The sequence below is a fragment of the Brienomyrus brachyistius genome, chromosome 21, assembly GCF_023856365.1.
Source record: "Brienomyrus brachyistius isolate T26 chromosome 21, BBRACH_0.4, whole genome shotgun sequence".
NCBI classification, from domain to species: domain Eukaryota; kingdom Metazoa; phylum Chordata; class Actinopteri; order Osteoglossiformes; family Mormyridae; genus Brienomyrus; species Brienomyrus brachyistius.
The window spans coordinates 5,940,932-5,961,307 of record NC_064553.1 but is presented as its reverse complement, the minus strand read 5'-3'; the positions used below and the strand labels follow the sequence as shown (position 1 = coordinate 5,961,307).

At 45.1% G+C, this 20,376-nt stretch overlaps 1 protein-coding gene across 1 annotated transcript in view; it reads right to left on the bottom strand.

Moving 5' to 3' along the window:
* col11a1b (collagen, type XI, alpha 1b) overlaps window positions 1–20,376 on the bottom strand; it is an 86,183-nt gene that overhangs the window by 18,478 nt on the left and 47,329 nt on the right. Inside the window, exons 29-46 of the mRNA XM_048989358.1 lie at window positions 20,305–20,358; window positions 19,604–19,711; window positions 19,258–19,311; window positions 15,544–15,597; window positions 14,349–14,393; window positions 14,190–14,243; window positions 14,031–14,075; window positions 11,941–11,994; window positions 11,544–11,597; window positions 9,458–9,511; window positions 8,862–8,969; window positions 7,910–7,999; window positions 6,773–6,826; window positions 3,834–3,941; window positions 3,239–3,346; window positions 2,363–2,416; window positions 1,898–1,951; window positions 1,131–1,238 (exon numbers count right to left, since the gene is read on the bottom strand). Coding sequence (XP_048845315.1) covers window positions 1,131–1,238; window positions 1,898–1,951; window positions 2,363–2,416; window positions 3,239–3,346; window positions 3,834–3,941; window positions 6,773–6,826; window positions 7,910–7,999; window positions 8,862–8,969; window positions 9,458–9,511; window positions 11,544–11,597; window positions 11,941–11,994; window positions 14,031–14,075; window positions 14,190–14,243; window positions 14,349–14,393; window positions 15,544–15,597; window positions 19,258–19,311; window positions 19,604–19,711; window positions 20,305–20,358 — 1,260 coding nt within the window. The remainder of the gene's footprint in view (window positions 1–1,130; window positions 1,239–1,897; window positions 1,952–2,362; window positions 2,417–3,238; window positions 3,347–3,833; window positions 3,942–6,772; window positions 6,827–7,909; window positions 8,000–8,861; window positions 8,970–9,457; window positions 9,512–11,543; window positions 11,598–11,940; window positions 11,995–14,030; window positions 14,076–14,189; window positions 14,244–14,348; window positions 14,394–15,543; window positions 15,598–19,257; window positions 19,312–19,603; window positions 19,712–20,304; window positions 20,359–20,376) is intronic.

Sequence of the window (20,376 nt, the reverse complement as noted above, 5' to 3'; positions counted from 1 at the left end):
GACAGATTTCCGTTCATCACCGCTGTTCCTCCTTCTCCTGCAAAGTCACTGCTGCGGCCGAGAGGCGAATAGCTTATATTTTCAATACCATCTGATATTTACACTCCCCGGACCGTTAAAAGCCCCCCCTCAAATGGCAGATCCCCAGTGGCTATGATTACAGTGCCATTAAAAGCGAATTCCAGCCCCCCCCTCGCAAATAAAACTTCTTCTTCACCCTGATAAAAAAAAAAAAAGATAATTAACTAGAAGTGTAATTACAAGAAACGCAAAGTATCCTATGGCTGATTGCCAGCTTGGGGGGTGGGGGGGTGGGGTCATCCAATGCAATTATTGTAGTCAGAATAAAAGTTCATTGTGCCCAATTAAAAGTCAATTTAGTCAAATAACTTAGCGATCCAGTAATTTTTTTACACAACTGTTTCAACTTCAATACGTGTCTAATTAATGAAAGATATACAATTATGCATTTTCCTGGGTTTCTCAAAACTCCAAAAGTCTTATCAAGATTCTGACTTGGTACGCAGTTAAAGCGTCATTCTGCTCGATCACAGTCGATCAGCTTTGAAATCCAGGGCCAGTTTTCAGCCGACATCTTAAATGGGTGACGCCTACTGCTGGTGTAGCACTGAGTGCCTTTTCTTCCTTTTAGAAAAGCCATGACACTGTATGGTCCCTCTGCACAGTCAGTCAATCAGAAAATACCGCACGTGAGCGGGCCATAGCTGTAAATACTGCACCCCCCTGGCAAAAAAAATCACTTTGGACCCCCTTGCTAGGGTTTTTCCAAGCAGGTGGGGATGGTGGGAGGGGCTGGATAGATTTTGCTGTGTGTGTGGGTTGACAATGGTAGATTTTGGCACCCATAAAATGCTGGACCCCCGGAATGGTCTCCATGCCCCCTCTGACACCCCTGCAAGCAGAAGGTGCTCCGGTGATACTGTGACGGTTGGCCAAGTCGAAAGCATCTACCATCAGGGGCAAGTCGGGCATGTCCACGGCACTGCAATGCAATAGGGCCTCCGGTGGGCCGTAGCGCATTTTATTTGGTACAATCCCCAGAATACTTGTGTGGCTGAACGGTCCCTGTGAGCAAATGTTTCCTTTTCCGACCGTCACGGCGAGCTCACCTGCAGTCCAATCGGACCCGGCAGGCCGGGGAAGCCCCGAGCACCTTCGTCTCCCTTCTGGCCGAACATGCCTTGCTGGCCACGAGGCCCCGCCTCCCCATCTGAACCCTGGGGGAGGAGCCAAAGATCAAAATCACCACAAAGCCCAGAGTACTGATGTGTTTGCCCGCTGGTGTGTCGGGATTGGGAATGTCTCCGGCGCCATTTACCGAAAACCAAGCACATAATTGCCCTTTGGATGACCTGTGGTAATCCGATTAATTAGTCCATCTCTACTCAGTCAGAGCGTTCTTCTTGGTACATGATTCACTGTGTGAAAGCAGCATAGAGCTCTGAGTTCAGACGAACGTGGACGTCTACGAGGGAGCGGGCCGCGGGATCGCCACGAATGGCGGGAAAGATAAAAGAGGGCCTCATGCCGATGTCTGATAATCAAGCTACGCTATGTTTTCATGACTCTTTCGTTTAATCTCCCTGAAAATGCTCAAAACATGCAATATCTTAATGGTTCAAAATACATCCGTTTATTTTTGCTTTGCTGGCCCGTACCAGGAATCGGTAAATCCACTAATCCAGTTTGTTCTTCAAAGTATGCAGTTTCGCTGTGCGACTAATGTCGGATAATATATTACGTCTAGGTATTTATCAGTAAAGCTTGCGTCTGCCCTACATGGTACATATTGGAGCCAAGCTAGTTAGTTATTTGATAAACCCAGCAGAGAATGGCTGATCTGGGCAGGAGGTATGCGGGAAGCACAAGCACTTACGGCAGGTCCAGGTTGGCCAATGGGACCTTGAAGCCCACTGGGACCAGAGGGACCCTGGAGAAAACAGAAGACAGATCTACCATGAGCAATGCGAACATTAACCCTTCAGTAGCTGATGAACAGTCTAATGGCAAATGTTAATGACAACATATGGACTCTTTAACTCGGTATAAAATTAGCTGTCACCCAGAACTGCTATACATATTTTAGCTATCCCGTGCAGGGAGACTATGTGTAAGTCACTGAAAGTAGGGGGGGCGGAGGGGGCAGGTGTTTGACTCTATGCCTGTGACTGATGAAAGGTCACCAGTTTAAGTCCCATGGTCAGTGGAGTGATGTCATCATTGTGCGCCTGACCAAGGCCCTTAACCACAAGCTGCTCCAGGGACTGCCTGACCCCGCCCCCTCAACTGTATGTCGCTTGGTTATAAATAAATGTTGAAACGTTGAGGAAAATAGCCTCACTTGTTCTCCCTTGTCTCCCTTGCTTCCCTTCTGACCCGGTTCACCGACTTCTCCCTGCAAAAGAGAACAAATCGGCCATCAGATGGTGATTAACTAACTGGTCTCCTACAGACCGCAGACTGGGATCCTGGGGGGATCTACTGCTGTAACACGCAGGAATCTCCTTTAGGAGGGAATCCAGCTGCGCAATTCACATAATTATAGGCATAGTTATAAGCAACATATGTTTCGGAGGGAAACTGTAAGATCATAACAAAACGACAGCAGCAGCAGCAGCAACAACAAAACATCAATAATAATAATAATAATAATTACAACACAGATGTGTCACTGGGGAAACACTAGTCTTCTTTTCCGGCCGTTTTAAATTCAGCTAGCTGCAGTCAGACACTTTTGATATACCAATACCTTGTGGCTATATTCGCCATTAAATGGTTACCAGGCTCCGATTGATTAATGCCATTACCGGCTCGGAATATGCAGCACAGGACATGACATGGGTTTCAAATGCCAAGTGCTAGATTCTAAACGCGTAATGGTGCACTTCACAGCGCGCGCAGCAGGGAGCACCGCAGCCCCAGGCCACGCTGACGGTCCTCTGGCACCGTCGAGGCAGACGGTTGTTTACCAGGCTGAGCGGTGGCTGAGATAAAGGCCGAAGGACGACATAATTTCAGCACCTTTTCAGATGGTGACGTCGCGTGTCACACAAAAGCACGGTGACAGATAAAGTGACGACCATGTACTTCTCTTGCAGATGGTCTCAAAGAGCCAACGAGACAATGACTGATTGTAACTCCGTTTCGCTCCTTTTTTCGTAGTTGTGACAGTTACTCTTGACGTCCTGAAGGGGGCGAGGTGGGAGGCACGACTCACCTTGTCACCGTCCTCTCCGGGAGGCCCTTGAGGTCCGGCTGGCCCTGGGAGGCCAACAGGGCCCTGGATGCCATCTCGTCCTGCTGGTCCCATCGGCCCTTTCTCACCCTGTGGCCAGAACAATGCAGAACGATGATCAGGGCTGAACCACGATCTCTAACTCCTGTCCCGTCCTGGGCTTGATAAAATGCTGCCAGCTCTCTCACGTTGTGCCGAAGGTGCAGCATTTATCATGGAGCTTACTGGACTGGACCCACCCAGGAGAGATTCGTAAGTCCCCAAGGTTATCTGCTGCTACCCAGCGGACTAATTTTCTATTCTTACTTCAACACCAGCCCTGGCGAAATGGTAAAGTTCTGTGTGGACCTGCCATCCATACATGCAGGGGCAGATCCTGACGAGGGCAAGATGGCAGCATCTTTACAAACCAACAGTTTGACATGCATGCGTCCGAGGCAAAGTGAAACTGGGTGATGAAGGTGGGATGGTAGTGCAGCTTGCCTAGGGCACCAAATGGGTTTCAACCAGCATGGCATACGTGAGCCAACGACTCCGGCAGAGGTAATCCAGGGGAAACATGGAGGCTGGTACTCACCGGTCCCCCCTTCTCTCCGGCCGGGCCTGGGGGTCCCTGTGGGCCTGTCCGCCCAGAGAGCCCAATGGGTCCAGCAGATCCTGCTGCCCCCCTCTCCCCAGGGGACCCCTGTGAAGGAAACAGAGACCTCAGACCAAAATAACATCGGGGGTGGGGGGTCCATTATCACTGTATTCTGGGAATAATTACCCAGCCTGCAGATCTACCCTGAAATGTCTTCGGTTTGAAGAGGATGAGTAGCCATTAAAAACCCAACAGAAATGTCTAAATGTAAAAAAGTCTGAGTGAATATATAAAAAGTTCTTTAATCCCTCATCCATTAGCATCTTCAATGCATCAAAATAAGTTTAATTGGTTGTTTTTTAATTGCCTGCTGTGCTGTCCGACGTCATCTTACGTACGAGACACGTCCAAGACAAGTTTCCATTGCTTTGAATCTCGAAACCCCAAAAGCTTAGGAACAAGTCGGCCTACACAACAACGGCGGCGCTGGGCGTTTCACTTTCTGTCGTCTCCTTCAAGCAAGGAAACGCCCGATTCGACTTTCGTGGGGTTCTTTTATTAAGGACACAAATTATTCATGAGAGAGGTCGTCATGTTCTCGTTGACCCTTCTCCCTGTCATTTATACGTCTGGGCCACGGAGCGAAGTGACAGCTGATGATGATTCATTCTCTATTCCACAGACTGCCCGCTTGTTAGATAAATGCCAAAAATAGCTAGGCCAAAAAAAAAGCAAAAAAAAAAAACAGGGTTTTGTTTGATCTCAGCAGGACCCTCGACATTCATTTCCACACGGCACATTGACCGAAATGAATACGGCCATCTCGCTCGAACAATCCGGTGCACAAACACACCCCAAAGAGGACATATTGATCGAAAGCTTCTTTTATTAAAATCAATTTAATGTTTATTACCCAAACGCATTGGCTCCAGCATGGTGTCATTGTGAAGCCAGAGACTACCTAGTTGAGTAAAACAAACTCTTACAGTATTCCATTACCATCCACGCGTTTATGTAGCATGCTAGCATTTACTCATAAGAATTAAGTGATGTGGAGTGTGTCCATCGATCTGCCAGATATTTCAACTCCCTGTATGTAAAATGGACTGTTTCGGTGAGGTGTTACCTCACTACCTCTGGTCTATAATTCCTCTGAGCATAACGTATTTTAGGTCAGTCAAAAAAAAAAATAAAATAATAAAAAATGAAAAAGGATGAAAACCTCTTTACATTTCACACCGAAGGAGGTGAAATACAGGTTGGATTTCAGGATTTATTGAGTTTAGCTTGAGTTCAAAAGAGCTGGACGGTGAAAGTTGAATGTTCACAGCGACCCCTTTTTAAAGCCTACAATTACACGGGCGGTTTAGTAAATGACTATATGCAAATGCAACGGCGCAAGTGGCTGGAATGAGATTAAGCAGACATTAAGGGCTACCTGCCGACTAACGAATCTCCAGGCGATCTCATCTTTAATGCATGGAAATTACCGCCCATCTGATTGCGTTGTCATTCCTGGCTAGGCGTCAGAGCATGTTAAACACCTTGAACGCGAGCGGGACGTCCGCCGTGGTTGGGGAATGACACGGGGGGGGGGGGGGGGGGCGGGGGGTTGTGTCATGAGCGTGAATGTGAAGATGAAGTATGTGGAGACATACCCATGCAAACACAAATATACTTACATTTTCAAAGACACACACACACATACACACACGGTCAGAAACGCATTCATTCCTATGCCTTGGGGGGGGGGGGGGGGGGGGGGGTGCTGGGCCTCCTTTCAGTGAGTCAAAGTCACATTTGCCACCCCTAGTTTCCAGCTTCTGCTGCCCGACTGGCTGTTGGCACATGTAATTTGGGTGATGGCGGTCAACAGCTCAGGGGGCCACAGAGTGACTAAACAAAATGTGCCCTTGCACCTCCCACCCCCCCCACTACTAGAGCCCAGGTGGCAATGTGACACAAACAAATAAATAAATAACACCCGAGTATCTGCTCCAGGTGCCCAAGTACTGTGAGAATAAGTGCCAATCCATGGCTCTGCAATTTACAGCCAGTCAGAATAGATAAATACGTGATGAGCCGCGTCATACAGAAGGGGGCGCTCACGCGGTGTCGGTCATTCTCGCTTGTTATCTCATCTGCACAGCTTATCTGGGTGTCTCGCGGAATACCGTAAAGGTATTATGTGCCAGAAGGTCTTTCTCGATATAGAGTCAAATTGTCAGTATTAAATATAGCTCGTGGGAGTTTTAGTTACACAAAAAAGTTCTGAAGGCAGCAGGAAAAATGATTGGTTCAGAAATATAACCAATCAGATTGTAGAGGTGACAAGACTAAGCAACTAGAGGAGGTGGGACCAACCAATCAGATATCTTGGTCCCGCCTCCTCTAGTTGCTTGGACCCACTACTGCTACAATCTGATTGGTTCTCTCTCTGAAATAATTTTTCCTTCCGCATTCAGAACAGTAAACTCCCACAAGCTTAAAAAAAGCACAATTATAGGGTGTCCACACTTATCTGGGTTTCTGGAAATGCTGAAATCAGTAGATGGTGCTATTATAGCAGACCTGGTGCTCTTAGAATAACATTACTGTCACCTTAAACCTCTCTTGGGATCTACAGAGGGTGAGGAGTCCAAAGACGGTAATTACATCTCGTCACGTGTATTTATCCAGGATTGAACGTCGAAGGTGCCTCTTACAGGGGATCAAGCCCCCCTCTAGTGCTGCCTTTCATTACTGCGCTCCGGAGCGATGCGCTCGTCCACATTCGCCATCAGGCCATCCTTGACCAATCCTGACACTCCAGCATAAGGTGCTGCCTTCTTTTAGGGTGGAGCACATACAAAATTTGTGGTTTTGACTATGCTTGGTGTCCGCCGACTATTTTTTTTAACATTAGCTTCTGGTAACCAAGGTAACGGAGTACTTACGACTGGGCCAGGTGGACCAGGTGGCCCCTCCCCTCCTTTCAAGCCGCCTGGACCCTACAAAGAAGAACAAACATGTTTAAATGATCAGCATGATCCTGAATTCCCCTTCAGCTATACTCCCATCACTGAACACCAGCCAGCGCCCAGAGTCCACGCTGCAGCCCCCACGCTACAGCCCCCACAATGCTGCCCCCACAATGCACCCACTCACGTCAAAAATAAATCCCAGATAATGGTTTTGTGGCGTGGCATCTCCCATAAACAGGCGCGCTCAAACCTCGTCCCAGTTTAACACGCTCGCACAGTACACCTAAACCCGAGGCCGGCTATCTCATGGCAGCATTCGCATTTGCAGGCCGGTCGCATCTCTGCAGCGCTGACGAATCTGCAATAAACCGCAGTCCCCCAGCCCGGGCGTGCCGTCTATACCTGGAACCTTCTGGCTGCACTTGAGCCTAGTTACTGCTCGGTTTTGTGTGTTTACAGGCCTATATTTTGTCTCCTCGTCTTTAACAAGGATGCGGAGATCGCTTGGGGGGGGGGGGGGTGAGTTGAGGGGCACAGAGGATACTGTCCCCCCCAAAGACCTACCCCACAAGATGTGCTGGGTAATGAGGCTCTGTGCCTTTGCGTGGCGGTAAATCACAGCGCAACAAAATAATCAGGACTGTGCACAGCAACTCTGACCTTGGCATTTATTACTCAAGCACAAACATTTGTTCTCCATTGTGACCCAGAGCTGGTCATGCTCCTGCCGCAACGTACAACACAAAGAGGCCGTTGTCAGAACGTGCAAACAGCTGTAGCATGAATCGAGTTCATGTTGAGTAATGCTGAACGCAACATTTTCCAGCTTATCTAAATATTACAATAACTTTGTTTCGTTTTTTTGCCAATATGATTTTCCAAACAACCAAAAACGCAATAATACATTATTACTTGTCATTGTTTTTCATGCATGCATACACCCATCACATAAACACTAATCAAGTCCTTTTTAACATGAACCGAAGTTGTAATTTTGACTTTCTGTTCGCTTCAGCTCACCTGTAGGGAAATAAAATTAAATGGGGAAAGAAACAAGCAGCAATGTCTTGGTTTTTTTTTTTTAGTTTGTTCGGGGAAAATGTGACTTACTGGCGTTCCAGGGAGACCACGCTCTCCAGGAAATCCTCTCAGACCAGCGGGACCGTCCTTCCCAGGGCCTCCCTGTGGTCCAGGATCACCCTGAGGAAGCGAAACAAAACAGGACTCAGGTACAGGTCAGCAAAGGGCCACAAGGTACGAGGAGGGTATGAGTGTCGGCCATCTTGGAAAAGGCAGCCATCTTAGTCGCTACATTTCGGTAGCAAAATTCAAGCTGAAGTTACAGCTTTGTACTCTTCTTGTCATATATTTCACATTTGGCTCATTATGGAATGTGGATCGTGGATCGATACAGTGTCTCGGTGAATCGACGAAGTGACTCGCCGCATGAGACCAAACCATTTAGGAAAGTGCAGACCACAGAAAATGTACATTTCAACTACAGTTAGTCTACTAGCATTAAACAATCCCCACAGAGACGAGCGCCTTGTTCTTGCTACTGTCAAAGGGAAAAGAACAGGATGTCTGTCTAAGGATGGCTAGCCCAAAGAAGACCGAGAAATGACATCGGGTCTCTTGCCAGCTTGTCATCCGCATGCTCCTGGATTCACACCACCCATGTGCACCGAGGAGTGGCATTTTCCTAGCTTTTTAGTGCCAGAGTTGATTAAAACACCTTAGGCCCAGGAGGGATGAAATGGAAGCGTGCAGACAGGCAGGAGAAGTGGCACAAGAAATAGACCCAAATTTAATATGGACACCCTTAAAGGGATCACTTCCATTTCTCTGAAATTTCTCTCCAAAGCCGATCAATGTTGGGAAATTGAGTATTCCGTGTGCCATAACTCATCGGTTTGTTTGCGAGCTTTCACATTTTTTTCTGATCAGCTTCCGGCCTTAGCTACAGACAATGGCAGTTGATGTTCAGCTTCTCCTTAAGGGACACCTTACATCTGACAACGGGACCATGAAAAGGCCCTGTGCTTGGAGCAGGCAGCCCTACCTTGCCCCCCTCTTTCCCTGCAGCTCCGGGGAGACCTTGTTCCCCAGGTGGGCCTGGTGGTCCAGGGTGACCCCTCTCCCCGATTGGTCCAGTCTCTCCAGTAGGACCCTGTTGAATCAATACAAGTCAGAAACTGGTACTGGACAGAAATGCCATTATGGTAACATGCACTACTGGACTGTGGTGAAACTGATTTTGACCCAAACTTGAATTTGCCCTCAAACACATCCAGGATAACACTCCTGGGGTTTAGAATTGAAGTGCATTTCAAAAAGTGATTTGGTGCTTTACAGCATATGTATTAAGGCTGTTTTAATACTAAAGAGAAAATAGAATTTTCCCTGAAAGTCTCCTGGAAATAAATGCTTGTGCCTGTCAGGTGGGAAATGGAAACCATTAGTGTACGGAACCATAATATATAGAGCTTTTTCATAGCTATAACAGACGAGTGACAAGGGAGCCTTATGTCACAAAGTTAATATGCTGTTATGGCCGGATATGAGCTTCTCAATCACAACAGTCTCCTTAGTTTACAGGCCAACATCTGGATCTGAGTCTTGTTCACCAATGATGTTCTGGAGCGAGTTCTAACCTACCTGAGGTCCCACAACACCCCCAGGCCCTGGGGGACCGGTCTTCCCTTGAAACCCCTACAGAGAGAAAAGAACACGTCTTACCTGACAAACCCATCATTCAACTATTTACAACGGCAGTCTGGTTGTCCATTAGCAGCGGCCATCAAATGGATACTTTAAAGTCATATGGTTTCCCATCGTAGCTCAAATGTGTTTCCTTTATGCATAATTCATGCCTGCTGCTGCAATTAACTTTATTTTAATTCATTCTGACATCTGATAATTTCGCTGCTTTTAATAATTCCAGGTCTCTTACGTTTCAGTACATTTTCAGTAAAGCGAAACCTTGTTTTAAATCTCTTTTTGTCCGTGCTACATTTATTTTGCAGTGGCTCTGTTGCTGTGCACCTCTAGCATTGAGGGTTCAATTCCCGTCCCCTTGGTGTAAGTGTGTCACTCGCAGCTTCTTCTAGTGATGCAAAGGTTTCCAGCTAAAGTCCAATGATATGCATTAGGCTAATTGGTGTCTCTAAATTAGCAACAGTTTTATGTGCAGTGGTTTGCATCTCGTCCAGGGTGACCCCAGTCACATCCCCTGTTCTGCCTGAGATAGGCTCCAGGCCCTCCTGTACCTCTCTGCTGGATAAATGATTAGAGGATGGATGGGTGTATTCATCATGACGACTTTGAGGCCACATTTCTTCATCTCAGTTGAGGCCCTAAGGCACTTAGACAAGAGAACTTTGCACGTAGAAGCAGTTATGCAAAGCGTCCGCCCGTTCACCTCGGCTGATGAGGCCCATTCATTTTACCTTGTTACCCGGAAGTCAAATTAAGGACTGTTCATTAACAGGAAAACTCAACATGCTGGTGAACTCTGGCGCTACAGAGTAAGGATGAACCTTTCAGTGTGTTGCTGCCTTGCTACCAAATGCTAAAACAGCCGCGGATATATTTTACATAAAGCTTCCTACTCAGCAGACTAGTTTCAGAAGTACAGTGCTTGGTTCCCATACAAGAAAGCACAGACGACTCCAGGCTATTTTAAATAAATAATGAACGGAAATTTGAATTTATAAGGAGGAGAAAACTCATATAGCACAAAGCAGAGGCCAAGAAACCAATCAAGCTTCCTTCATATTGATGACAGATTGTCATTGCCTCTATGTAGCAGTTTCACATAAAGACTTGATAAAGTCCATTACACAAAGCGTCGATTAGGCCGTTATTATAAGACGTCCAGAGTGTTCTCGCTATTGATTAGGAAGAATTACAGTACAGTGACTACAAAGAGGCTCATAGACTAGTTATTATGCTAGATGTTGTGGTGAGGAGACAATTACTGCTGCCCAGCAATATTTCTTACTATACTGAAACATTTGTGATGAACTAATTTTTCATGCCTAAAAAAAGTCAATATGGCAGCTATCTGACACGGAAAACTCTCACAGCTGTTTGCCCACTAGACCACAGTTCAGTCCACAGTTCCCTCCATGAGCTCTGCAGGGATTCCTGAAGCTTGAGGCCTATCCCAGGACATGCAGGCCGGCAGGCTATGGAACGCCCAAGACGGTGCTACAGTCTCATTAGTTCATAAGACACAAAAAAATCCGCTAATGAGGCATCATTAACCAGCAGGGAGCAATGATCTGCAAGTTATTTGGGAAGTACGGTTAAATAATAGTATGTTTATCCTCTCTAAACGTAACTAAATCGAGAATCACAGCCTGACAAGAGAACTGGATGAATGTCTTATACATGTATACAATAGACGTAAACAATTTTATTTAATGAAACGGCTGCAGTTCAACCAACGTTATATCATGAAAAATTAACCGAAACTCTTTGCCTCTTTGAAGATAGTCTTGCAAAAAAAAAAAATCAGTCAACAACAAACGGCTTGCTAATTAAGGTCTGGCCTTAAAATGTTTGATTACGCAAAACAAATGTCTTGTCTCCATACTAAGTTTGGTAAACAGTTATAATTGACCTGTAGGAGATACGCTTGTCTGGTGCAGGAAACATTTGCATAAGTTTAGCTACAGTAAGCAAAGTAACTGGTAAAACAGCCCTTAGAGGACAGAATCTTGCAGTCTAGGTAACTTACGGTCTCACCACGCTGCCCTGGGTGGCCGGGCAGTCCATCCTTTCCAGGAGGTCCCTGTCATCACAAATACATGCTTCTTGAAAACTCATTGACATCTTTGCACTTCAGCGGCTGACAATATATTATAATATGGTGCTAACATTTAAGAAAAAGTGACTAGTTTCACCTTTTGATATCTGAGCATTTTGTACTATACAGTCACCCGAGATATGATATATAGTTTAGAAAATACATTTCAAACTACTTCTGAAGCTACCCAACATCTATACAAATAAACAAAGCCACAACATTTTAATGGATACAGATCTCTTGACCTACTCTCTATCTACGCAAATAATGTGCATATCGGTTTGTTTATACTCAGGATTAAATGGGACCAAAGATGGAGGAGACTCACTGGGGGTCCTTTTGGCCCCGGGAATCCAACGGGGCCCTGGGGTCCTTGGGGCCCCTGGAATGCAGAGACCAGAAATCAGGCATGAGAGTCGAGCACTGGAAATAGGACCTTTTAGTGTACGAAAGTCTCTGGTGTGTGTGTGTGTGTGTTGTGGGGGTAACTAATCTCACAGCTGAATAAAACATGCAGGGCCTCATCCGTCATGTTGTGAAGTTGAAGAGATGTCTGCGATGAGCCTGACTCTACTGACGTGACGTGGGTAGGAAACTGCGAGCTCCAAACGCTTCAGAAGCCTTTAGGAAGGTTTCTCTAAGATGAATAAAGCTGGAGTGTCAGGACAATGGGCGGACGAATACTCGGGTAACTTCCTGCTTTCGGGCGCCATTGTTATTTATTTGTTTTTGTTTTTTAATCCAAAGAAATGGACACAGATCCAAGTGCTACCCCAGCCAGCAAATAGATAGATACATTTTCAGAGGAAATTATGTTCTCAGTTTAAGTATACAACAGTCAGCTCCCTTTGGACATTATACCAGCAAGGTTAAAAAGGTATACAGTGACCCCATCACATTTGCAGGGTTAGGAGTGGACGATCCTTGGGAATGTGCAAATGCGTGAATAATCATCTCAACTCTTAACAGTCTGTTGGCCCGAACGGTAACATGAAAAGTCTGTTTATTACGAATTTTTAAACAAACTGTACAGTACTGTACACAGTGCGTGTCAAATTACATTGTCGTTAATTGTTGTTTTATATATGTTTTTCACATGCATGCATTTATACAGCCACATATCCATCCATCCATGCATCCATCCATCCATTTTCTGAACCCATTTGTACTATTCAGCGTCCTGGGGACTCCGGAGCCTGTCCCGGAAGCTACGGGTGCAAGGCAGGGAATAACCCAGGATGGGGGGGCCAGCCCATTGCGGGGCGCAGTCACCCACCAGTCACACACACAACCCACACAAACATGCATTTTATAATTCTGAAGGTCTGTGACATTGTTGCCATGCTAGGCAGTAGCCCTCACACACAAACGCTTTGTTGATGGTTATCACAGAGATGCACCCGCCCACATCCGTTGTCACATCACAGTCACCAGTCCAGGTGCTGTTAATTGAGCCCAGTGATACAGTGTTTTAGGGCACAGCTTACTTAACTGAATAAGGTTGTATCTGACAGCAGGTTTCGATGGCGACGTGTTTGCTGTTAGCTGCTAAACCTTTTGTTCTTCCATTATTTCAGTCAATTGATTTGTCTAACCAACAGTGGCAAACGCAGTGGCAATGTACCTACATTAAGTACTCTGCAGAACACTTAAAATGATACTTATCTTTAAGAAGCAAAGAGCGCATATATCTTCTCTACTGAACTGTTCAAATACAATAAAACAATGTCCTTTTCAAAAAGTTCAGATAATTTATTGCATCACCCACTAGATTTGGAAACTCCCTGATTCAATCAACAACAACAATGGCATTTGCCGCCAACTTTGACTAATGGCATGTTTATGTCCTGCTTAACTTCTTTTCTCATATTGGTAAAGGCAAAAGTTTTAGTGGTTCAATAAAATAAAGCCCAAAGGTTTGAAAAGTACTCAAATGTTTCCAGTAGTAGGTAATGGAAAAAATTCATCATGGAATGTGAATCTGAAATTGAAAGGAAACCATACTATTGTCTAAACCTTAAATCTGACTCTAAATATGTGCTGAACACGAGAACAAGAATGTCAAAAGTTATATACAAAAATGCAGTTCAGATTGTTTTTTTTTTATCTTAAAAGCACCACAAAGCCTATATTGTTCCTCTCTGGCCCTTTCATCAGACTCCCAGATATCAAATCCGAACTAATAGTTTCCAGAAGTAAACAAGAGGCTTTTCTGTCCTCGTGAGACATCCAGAGATTTGTTCGATGGGATCCTGCCACTGCATAGGGCGCTTGTGCAGCTCGACTGGAAAAACAACTGGATTTAATTTTTTTTTTTGAAGGCCTGATCTTTTTTCATGCCCCCTTCCATGACAATAACGAAGACGTCCCCCCCCCCCCCCCCCCCCCGCCCCCCAAAGAAGGTCAGGGGACACTTACTCTTTCACCGGGGCCCCCTGGAGGGCCATCATTGCCTGAAGTTCCCTATGCAGAGAGAAAGGAGATGGGGGGAGGCACTTCAGATCATGAACTTGGGGGCAAATACGGCTCAGAACCAGACAAATCCCAGTGGAGGCCCCCCAGAAGGTGGAATCATACCTTGAGGCCTGGTTTTCCGGTCGGGCCCCTAGCACCGCGGGCCCCACGAGGCCCCTAGAACACATAAAAACAGAGCTCGGTCTAGACAGGACCTGGATAAAGGAATCTAAATGGATTTAAAAAAAAAAAAAACACCAGAATAGTTCATTAAATTATTACCGTCGGGCCTCTCTGCCCTCGTGGCCCTGACTTCCCAGCTGTACCCTGAAAACGAGAAATTAAATACAATCAGTAATAATAATTACGGATTTTACATGAGAATCAACTTGATAAAGAAAAAAATATATATAGAAACCGGCAATTTATGTCAGACATTCCACTGATGAGAATTTTGTTTGGACTGCACTCCTTCTCAGGAGAATCTGCCAAATAGTCTCCCGACATTTACATGTTGAATCCCCTGAAGGCAACAACAACTTTCACAGCCAATGCTGTAAAAGTCCTCTGTGTCAGGGGTTATTTTAACTGAAGTGTCATATCGCCTGGCATATTGTGGGCCTTCCACATGGAGCCGATCAGAGCGAGCAGCCACACGAACGGCTTCCTCCGTGGGTAACGGGTCCCGGACTCCCCTCTGACCTGTGTTTACTACATCTGAGAGCGGGGTGCTGGACCGTCTGCGGGCTGACATTTTACACCGTTCCATCGGATCAGCCTGGCTCTCTCTAACAGTTTACAGTCGTGGTATTTAGAGCAAAGACCATTTGATGCAAGGCAGAGAAAGCTTGTCCTTGACATTTCCGGCGTGAATAGCCCAAAGTGCCTGCGCCTATTAGTGAGAACATTAATGTCCAGCCTCCTTTTTTCTCAGGACCCAGTATCTTTTCATGCTTTCAGTAAACTGCGCTAAAAAAAGACTGGGGGGGGGAGAGGAACATCAAGATCGAGAACATCAAGAGGCAAACAGACTCAAACACAAAAGCGGGCAGTTCAGGTGCTTTTTCCGCACAATCCATGCTATTGAGTTACGTTCAGAAACAGTGTGTGTCACTTTAAGCTTAAAAAACATGTGGAGGTTTTGCTGGAATAAACTGACCTTCATTGGGGATACAATTAATATCGGTGTCAAAAAGACAGCGAAATCTCTTCGGACCAAGAAAGGCTGAGATGATAGTCAAAGGAGACATTAGTATTCTGAGCTCTTAATCAGCGCTGAGATCCCTTCAGATGTTTCCTTCCAAAGTGATTGTCACTGATTGAATTTAAATAGCTTAAAAAGAGGACAGAGGAAGGAACTCATTGTAGGTACAATCACGGTGGCATCGGGACCTCAGTGGACCGAGAAATCGCGACGCTGACACTTCAGCGGACGGGATCTCCATGCACTTCGTTTCGCCGGCTCGGCATGCCATACCCGAGCTCCTTTCTCTCCGTTGGCCCCTGGGAATCCTGGGAAGCCGGTGGAGCCCTGCAGACAGACGAGGGGAGAGCATAAGAGTCGCCCCAGGCTCTCATTCCATTGACTAATCAAATACGATGGTGATGCATAAAAAAAATAAACTAAAAACAGTGCCCTTCACAATCTGAATATGCGAATTTTGTGAAAATCAGAATCCAGATATTGAGTGAAGCATTTGCGCAGCCATCAAGTGGCAAGAAATTAAAAAATATTCATGCACATCAGTGTGTCTGTCTTCAATGAGCAATGAGTGCTTCTTTGAAAACACCAAATTTTGTTGACCAAGAGAGGTTGTGGGGTGCGGTCACTTAATTTTGAGTGAGAGGCACCCAGAACCTCAAAAATTGAGGACATTTAATCATTGATCATTCGTGCAAAAGTGGCAGCCCCCCCCCCCCCCCAAATGCATCTTCAAATAAACACAATGGCATTTCTAAATTCATAACAAAAAATAAGATTAATACTGTTACAATGTACAGCCCCTGCGGACAACCAGGAGCACATCACTGCAAATTTGTTCACACAAAAAGACTGTAGCCATGGAAAGATTTTTCATGTTTCTCATGGCAAATCTAAATGCCACTTTTATTGTTATAAGGTCAATGGGCTGACGATGGTACCGATTAAGGTCGTTCAGTCATAACTGCAACAATTCTGAAAACATCTTACCAGCGTATTTTCAATCCGGATTGCATGAGAAAAGCATTAAAGTCATCAGTTAAATGTTTTCACGTGAATGCGAGTGTCCTGTTTTCTGTTTACTTTAAGTCATTGTCTATAGCAATCAGTGTCAACCCTACCAACCGCTATCTATTACACTCAGCTGTGCACACTGCTTCAAGGCTCCCACCCAGGAGCATTGTGGGTAAAGCACACGCTCCTTTGAAATTTATCCTGGCACTTTTTCAGTCATCTGCAGGTTGGCCAAGCTGCCGGTGCCCATTATGTCCCATAAGGGATGCTTAGATAACTAAGATTGCAATCTTCCCACCATTCCGTTCCCAGGAAACAATAATACTAATTATGTTCCAAGACTCCTACATACATGTACTATTAATCAATATTTCCCTTGATAGCTCTGCTTCACTGCTTGCTAACCTCTCGAGTTTCTGCACATCAGAAGTACAGCCTCTGACACAAATGACTGCCTTTACCTCCTTAGCCGGTAATGCTAGATTATTACATGGATTCTGCCACGGTTAGTCCTCCGTCTTGACTAGTCACGCCGAGAGACGTATCGCTGCAGCCAGGAGCTGAATGTCGAGTGGGAGGGGCAATGTAGAATAGGAGGGGCAATGTGGAATAGGAGGGGCAATGCCGAGTGAGAGGGACAATGGGGGAGGGGTGGATAACAAGGGGCCTGTTATCATCTGATATCCTAACCCTCGTTATAAACCCCTCCTACCCCTTGTGATAAACCCCTCCTACTCGACACTTGGCTCCTGGGTGCACCAACATATGCTTAGTCACGCATCACCAGAAGCTTGGCATTCCACTTATGGCGAGAAACAATTTCCTTGATTGAGCCTCAGGCGTTGCTTAGCCAGACGCGACGAGCGACGAGCGACGAGCGATGAGCGACGAGCGACGAACGCATGGCCTGGAAGGCTGAATCCAAAAAGGAAAGGTTAAGTTGCTAGAGAGGTCAAGTGAACACAGGACAAAGCAGGGAGACTAATAATGGCTTGGCTGTGTCAAAAAGGAGTGTACGCAACAAAGGGTCGAGTCGGCATGCAGGTTAACCCTCTGGGGTGGACGGCATCGTCAGCGATGCTGCGTGTCTTTCTCGTGTATTTCAGTTCATAACTCGCTGATATATTATTGTAGAAACATGACAAAATCCATAATCTGTCTTATTTTCAAAACGTCAATCGTCGGAAGTATTAAAGTTTTTAAAAATTAGGTTAAATCGACAAAAAAGTAAACTGTCCCCTTTCTTTGTTTTACCTGCAACCAGGTACCACCTGAAGATCGCTATCCGCATTCTAGATAGCCGCATTTCCGCGTATTCAAATCGCATTCACATGGTAATTAGATGAACAATGCAACAGTGAAACGCGATCTAGATACATCCCCATCAGCGCCATAAAAGGGGGGGGTGTGGCCAGGTGTAAATGGCTCATTCATACACATGAAAGCTGCTACATATTCAATGGAAGGAGACCAGAAATAGTGACATGAGTTCGGTTTTTCTTATTTATTTATGAAACTGAATGTTGCAACTACACCATTTAGTCACCTTCATGTAGCCAAGACTTTGGTGATCAGACATCTGGGATCAAAACAAACTGCCACCATTGCTTACTATGTACTTTTATAATATTCTGCAAGTGTTCCAAACTGCATTTTGCAACGTCTGTACTTTGATGTCAAATTACAATCTTCACATAAATCTGACATATTTACAAAGTACACTAAGATTAAGATGAGTTTAATGTCAAAACAAATATATAAGAAATAATTTCTTTGCCATGAATTAAGTCTGTGATACTGAATGAACCATGTGACCATGCCCCAGTCAGTGACAGTGTGTTCCCTACCCCTAGACCTCAGAGGTTTAAGGGTCGCGATATCGAGTATGTAAATTACTCTGACAATAAAGAACCACTGAAACAAAAAAGCCACTTAAAGAATGCTCACAATACGTCATACATTGGATAGTTGTAAAAACATTGCCCCCTCTAGTGGACAGGAGGATGCCCTACAGGCTGTAGTAATATAACCATCAAGAAACACAGTTAATGACCAGTCTATAATCAATAAAGGCTATAATCTTGATGAATTGCATCTATCAGCTGAGTGACTTCCATGCAAATATGTCGCTATTGGTGTGTTTACAGTATCCTCCACAAATATGCTGCAAAAAACTAAAAGTTACAGATTAATTCAACCAATGCAATACGTCAAATGTACATTTTACACTAATGCATAAAGATTTTCACTCCAGTCCAGTCCAACTAGCTTCTGCTCTATCCTCACACGATCCATCTAATTCTTGAATAGTTCTCATCGAGACTTTGACCTAAACCCTTGTTGGCGTTGCGAGAGCCACAAAACGTGCCAACCGATGACCTCCGAGGACCAGAAGTAAATATCTGGGTAACCAGAGCACAGCCTACAGACCTAACTTGAACCAAAGTGTTTGGTTACGGGACTAATCTGTTCCATAAAAATGCCTGTGGTTTTGGCTGATACTCCTCGGCAAACTCGTGGCCTGCGGCTCTTACGCAGAACTGGAACCTTCTAAGGCCACATTAAGGCCACTGGTCTTAATACTGCCCTGCAGCTTGGCCAGACCGCAGTCCAGAGAGATCCATAAGGACCTGCTTATTTATTTAGCAAACTGATAATAGCTGCCAATCGCTCATTCCGAAGGTGCCAGCCAGTCACCTCTAAGCAGGGTTATCACAACTGAGCTGAAACGAAAAGTGACCTCTACAGGACTCCAAATCACACAGTTCTAGATAACAACAACCATCATGAATTCTTCTTTTGCTAAGGTGAACTAATTATACGCTATAAAATTTGTTAGTTTTAAATTAATAACTTACTGTTCAATTTACCCATTTACGGCTCATTTTTGTAACACAGAAATGTGTTTATCTACGCTAAAAGGTAATTAATTTAGCAGCTATTTCATTCATGCACTGGCTAATTGCACGCGCTTACCTTTGGCCCTTGTCTTCCTGGGTAGCCGGGCAGCCCTGGAACACCCAGTTTCCCCTGAAAAACACATATTTTTCAATAATACCTTCTAAAGAATATTTCAGAATTTAAATAACGATTTAAATGTGTTAAATTTGTCTTTTGAACATAATCATTACCCAGGAAAACAGCTGCTGCGGCTTGTAATGTAACAAAAAACTGCTGAATAACAAATCTGTTAACATTCCTTTGTCCAGCCCAGCTGAAGGCTAATTTGAATGGTCATAATGCACCGTACATCTCTTGTGCTTGGAAGCAGATGGGCTCCACATTCAAGATCTGATAAACAGATAGAGGTTCCAGAATGTACCTTCTCTCCAGCCGAACCCACTGGTCCAGTGTCCCCAGACGGCCCCGAGCGACCTTTGGGGCCTTCCGGACCATCTTCGCCTCGGGATCCCAGCACGCCATTCTCCCCCTGCACAAAAACATCACAAGGGCGTAACATGCAGTGTCCCATTAAGAAGGTCAACTGAAAGCTGTCAGTTATACGTGCCAGTTACGCATCACAATGTGAGCATTTCATGCATACTATGGTGGATGCAACTAAACCAAGAACAAACCTTATTTCATGTCTGGAGTTTGCCTGCTGCCGTATGATTCTAATCAGAGTTCATGTCCAATCCCAAGGGGAGCTTGTGTCATATAGATTACTAGTGTCTGCCTACATTGTTTTTAAGTATGATTCTAATCAGAGTTCATTTCAATCCCAAGGGGAACTTGTGTCATACATATTACTAGTGTCTGCCTACATTGTTTTTAAGCAAATGAGATTGTGAAACAAACAGGTATTTCTCAGCTTGTAATGTATGGAATATAATTGTCTTCGAATGCATATTAAGGCATGGAAAATTTTGATCGCCTGACAATAATACTTTGCTTCTGTGTGTTTCCCCATCAAGTGTAACCCCACCTTGGAATAAAATGTGGTTATATTATGGTACCTATGCTAAGTTCATGCATACTGAGCAGACGGCGGAGTCGCCGCGTTTTAGACGTTTGAGGGTTTACCCGATCGCCCTTGAGGCCCATGTCGCCCTTGAAACCAGGAAAACCGTCCTCTCCCTAAAGCCAGAAAAGGAG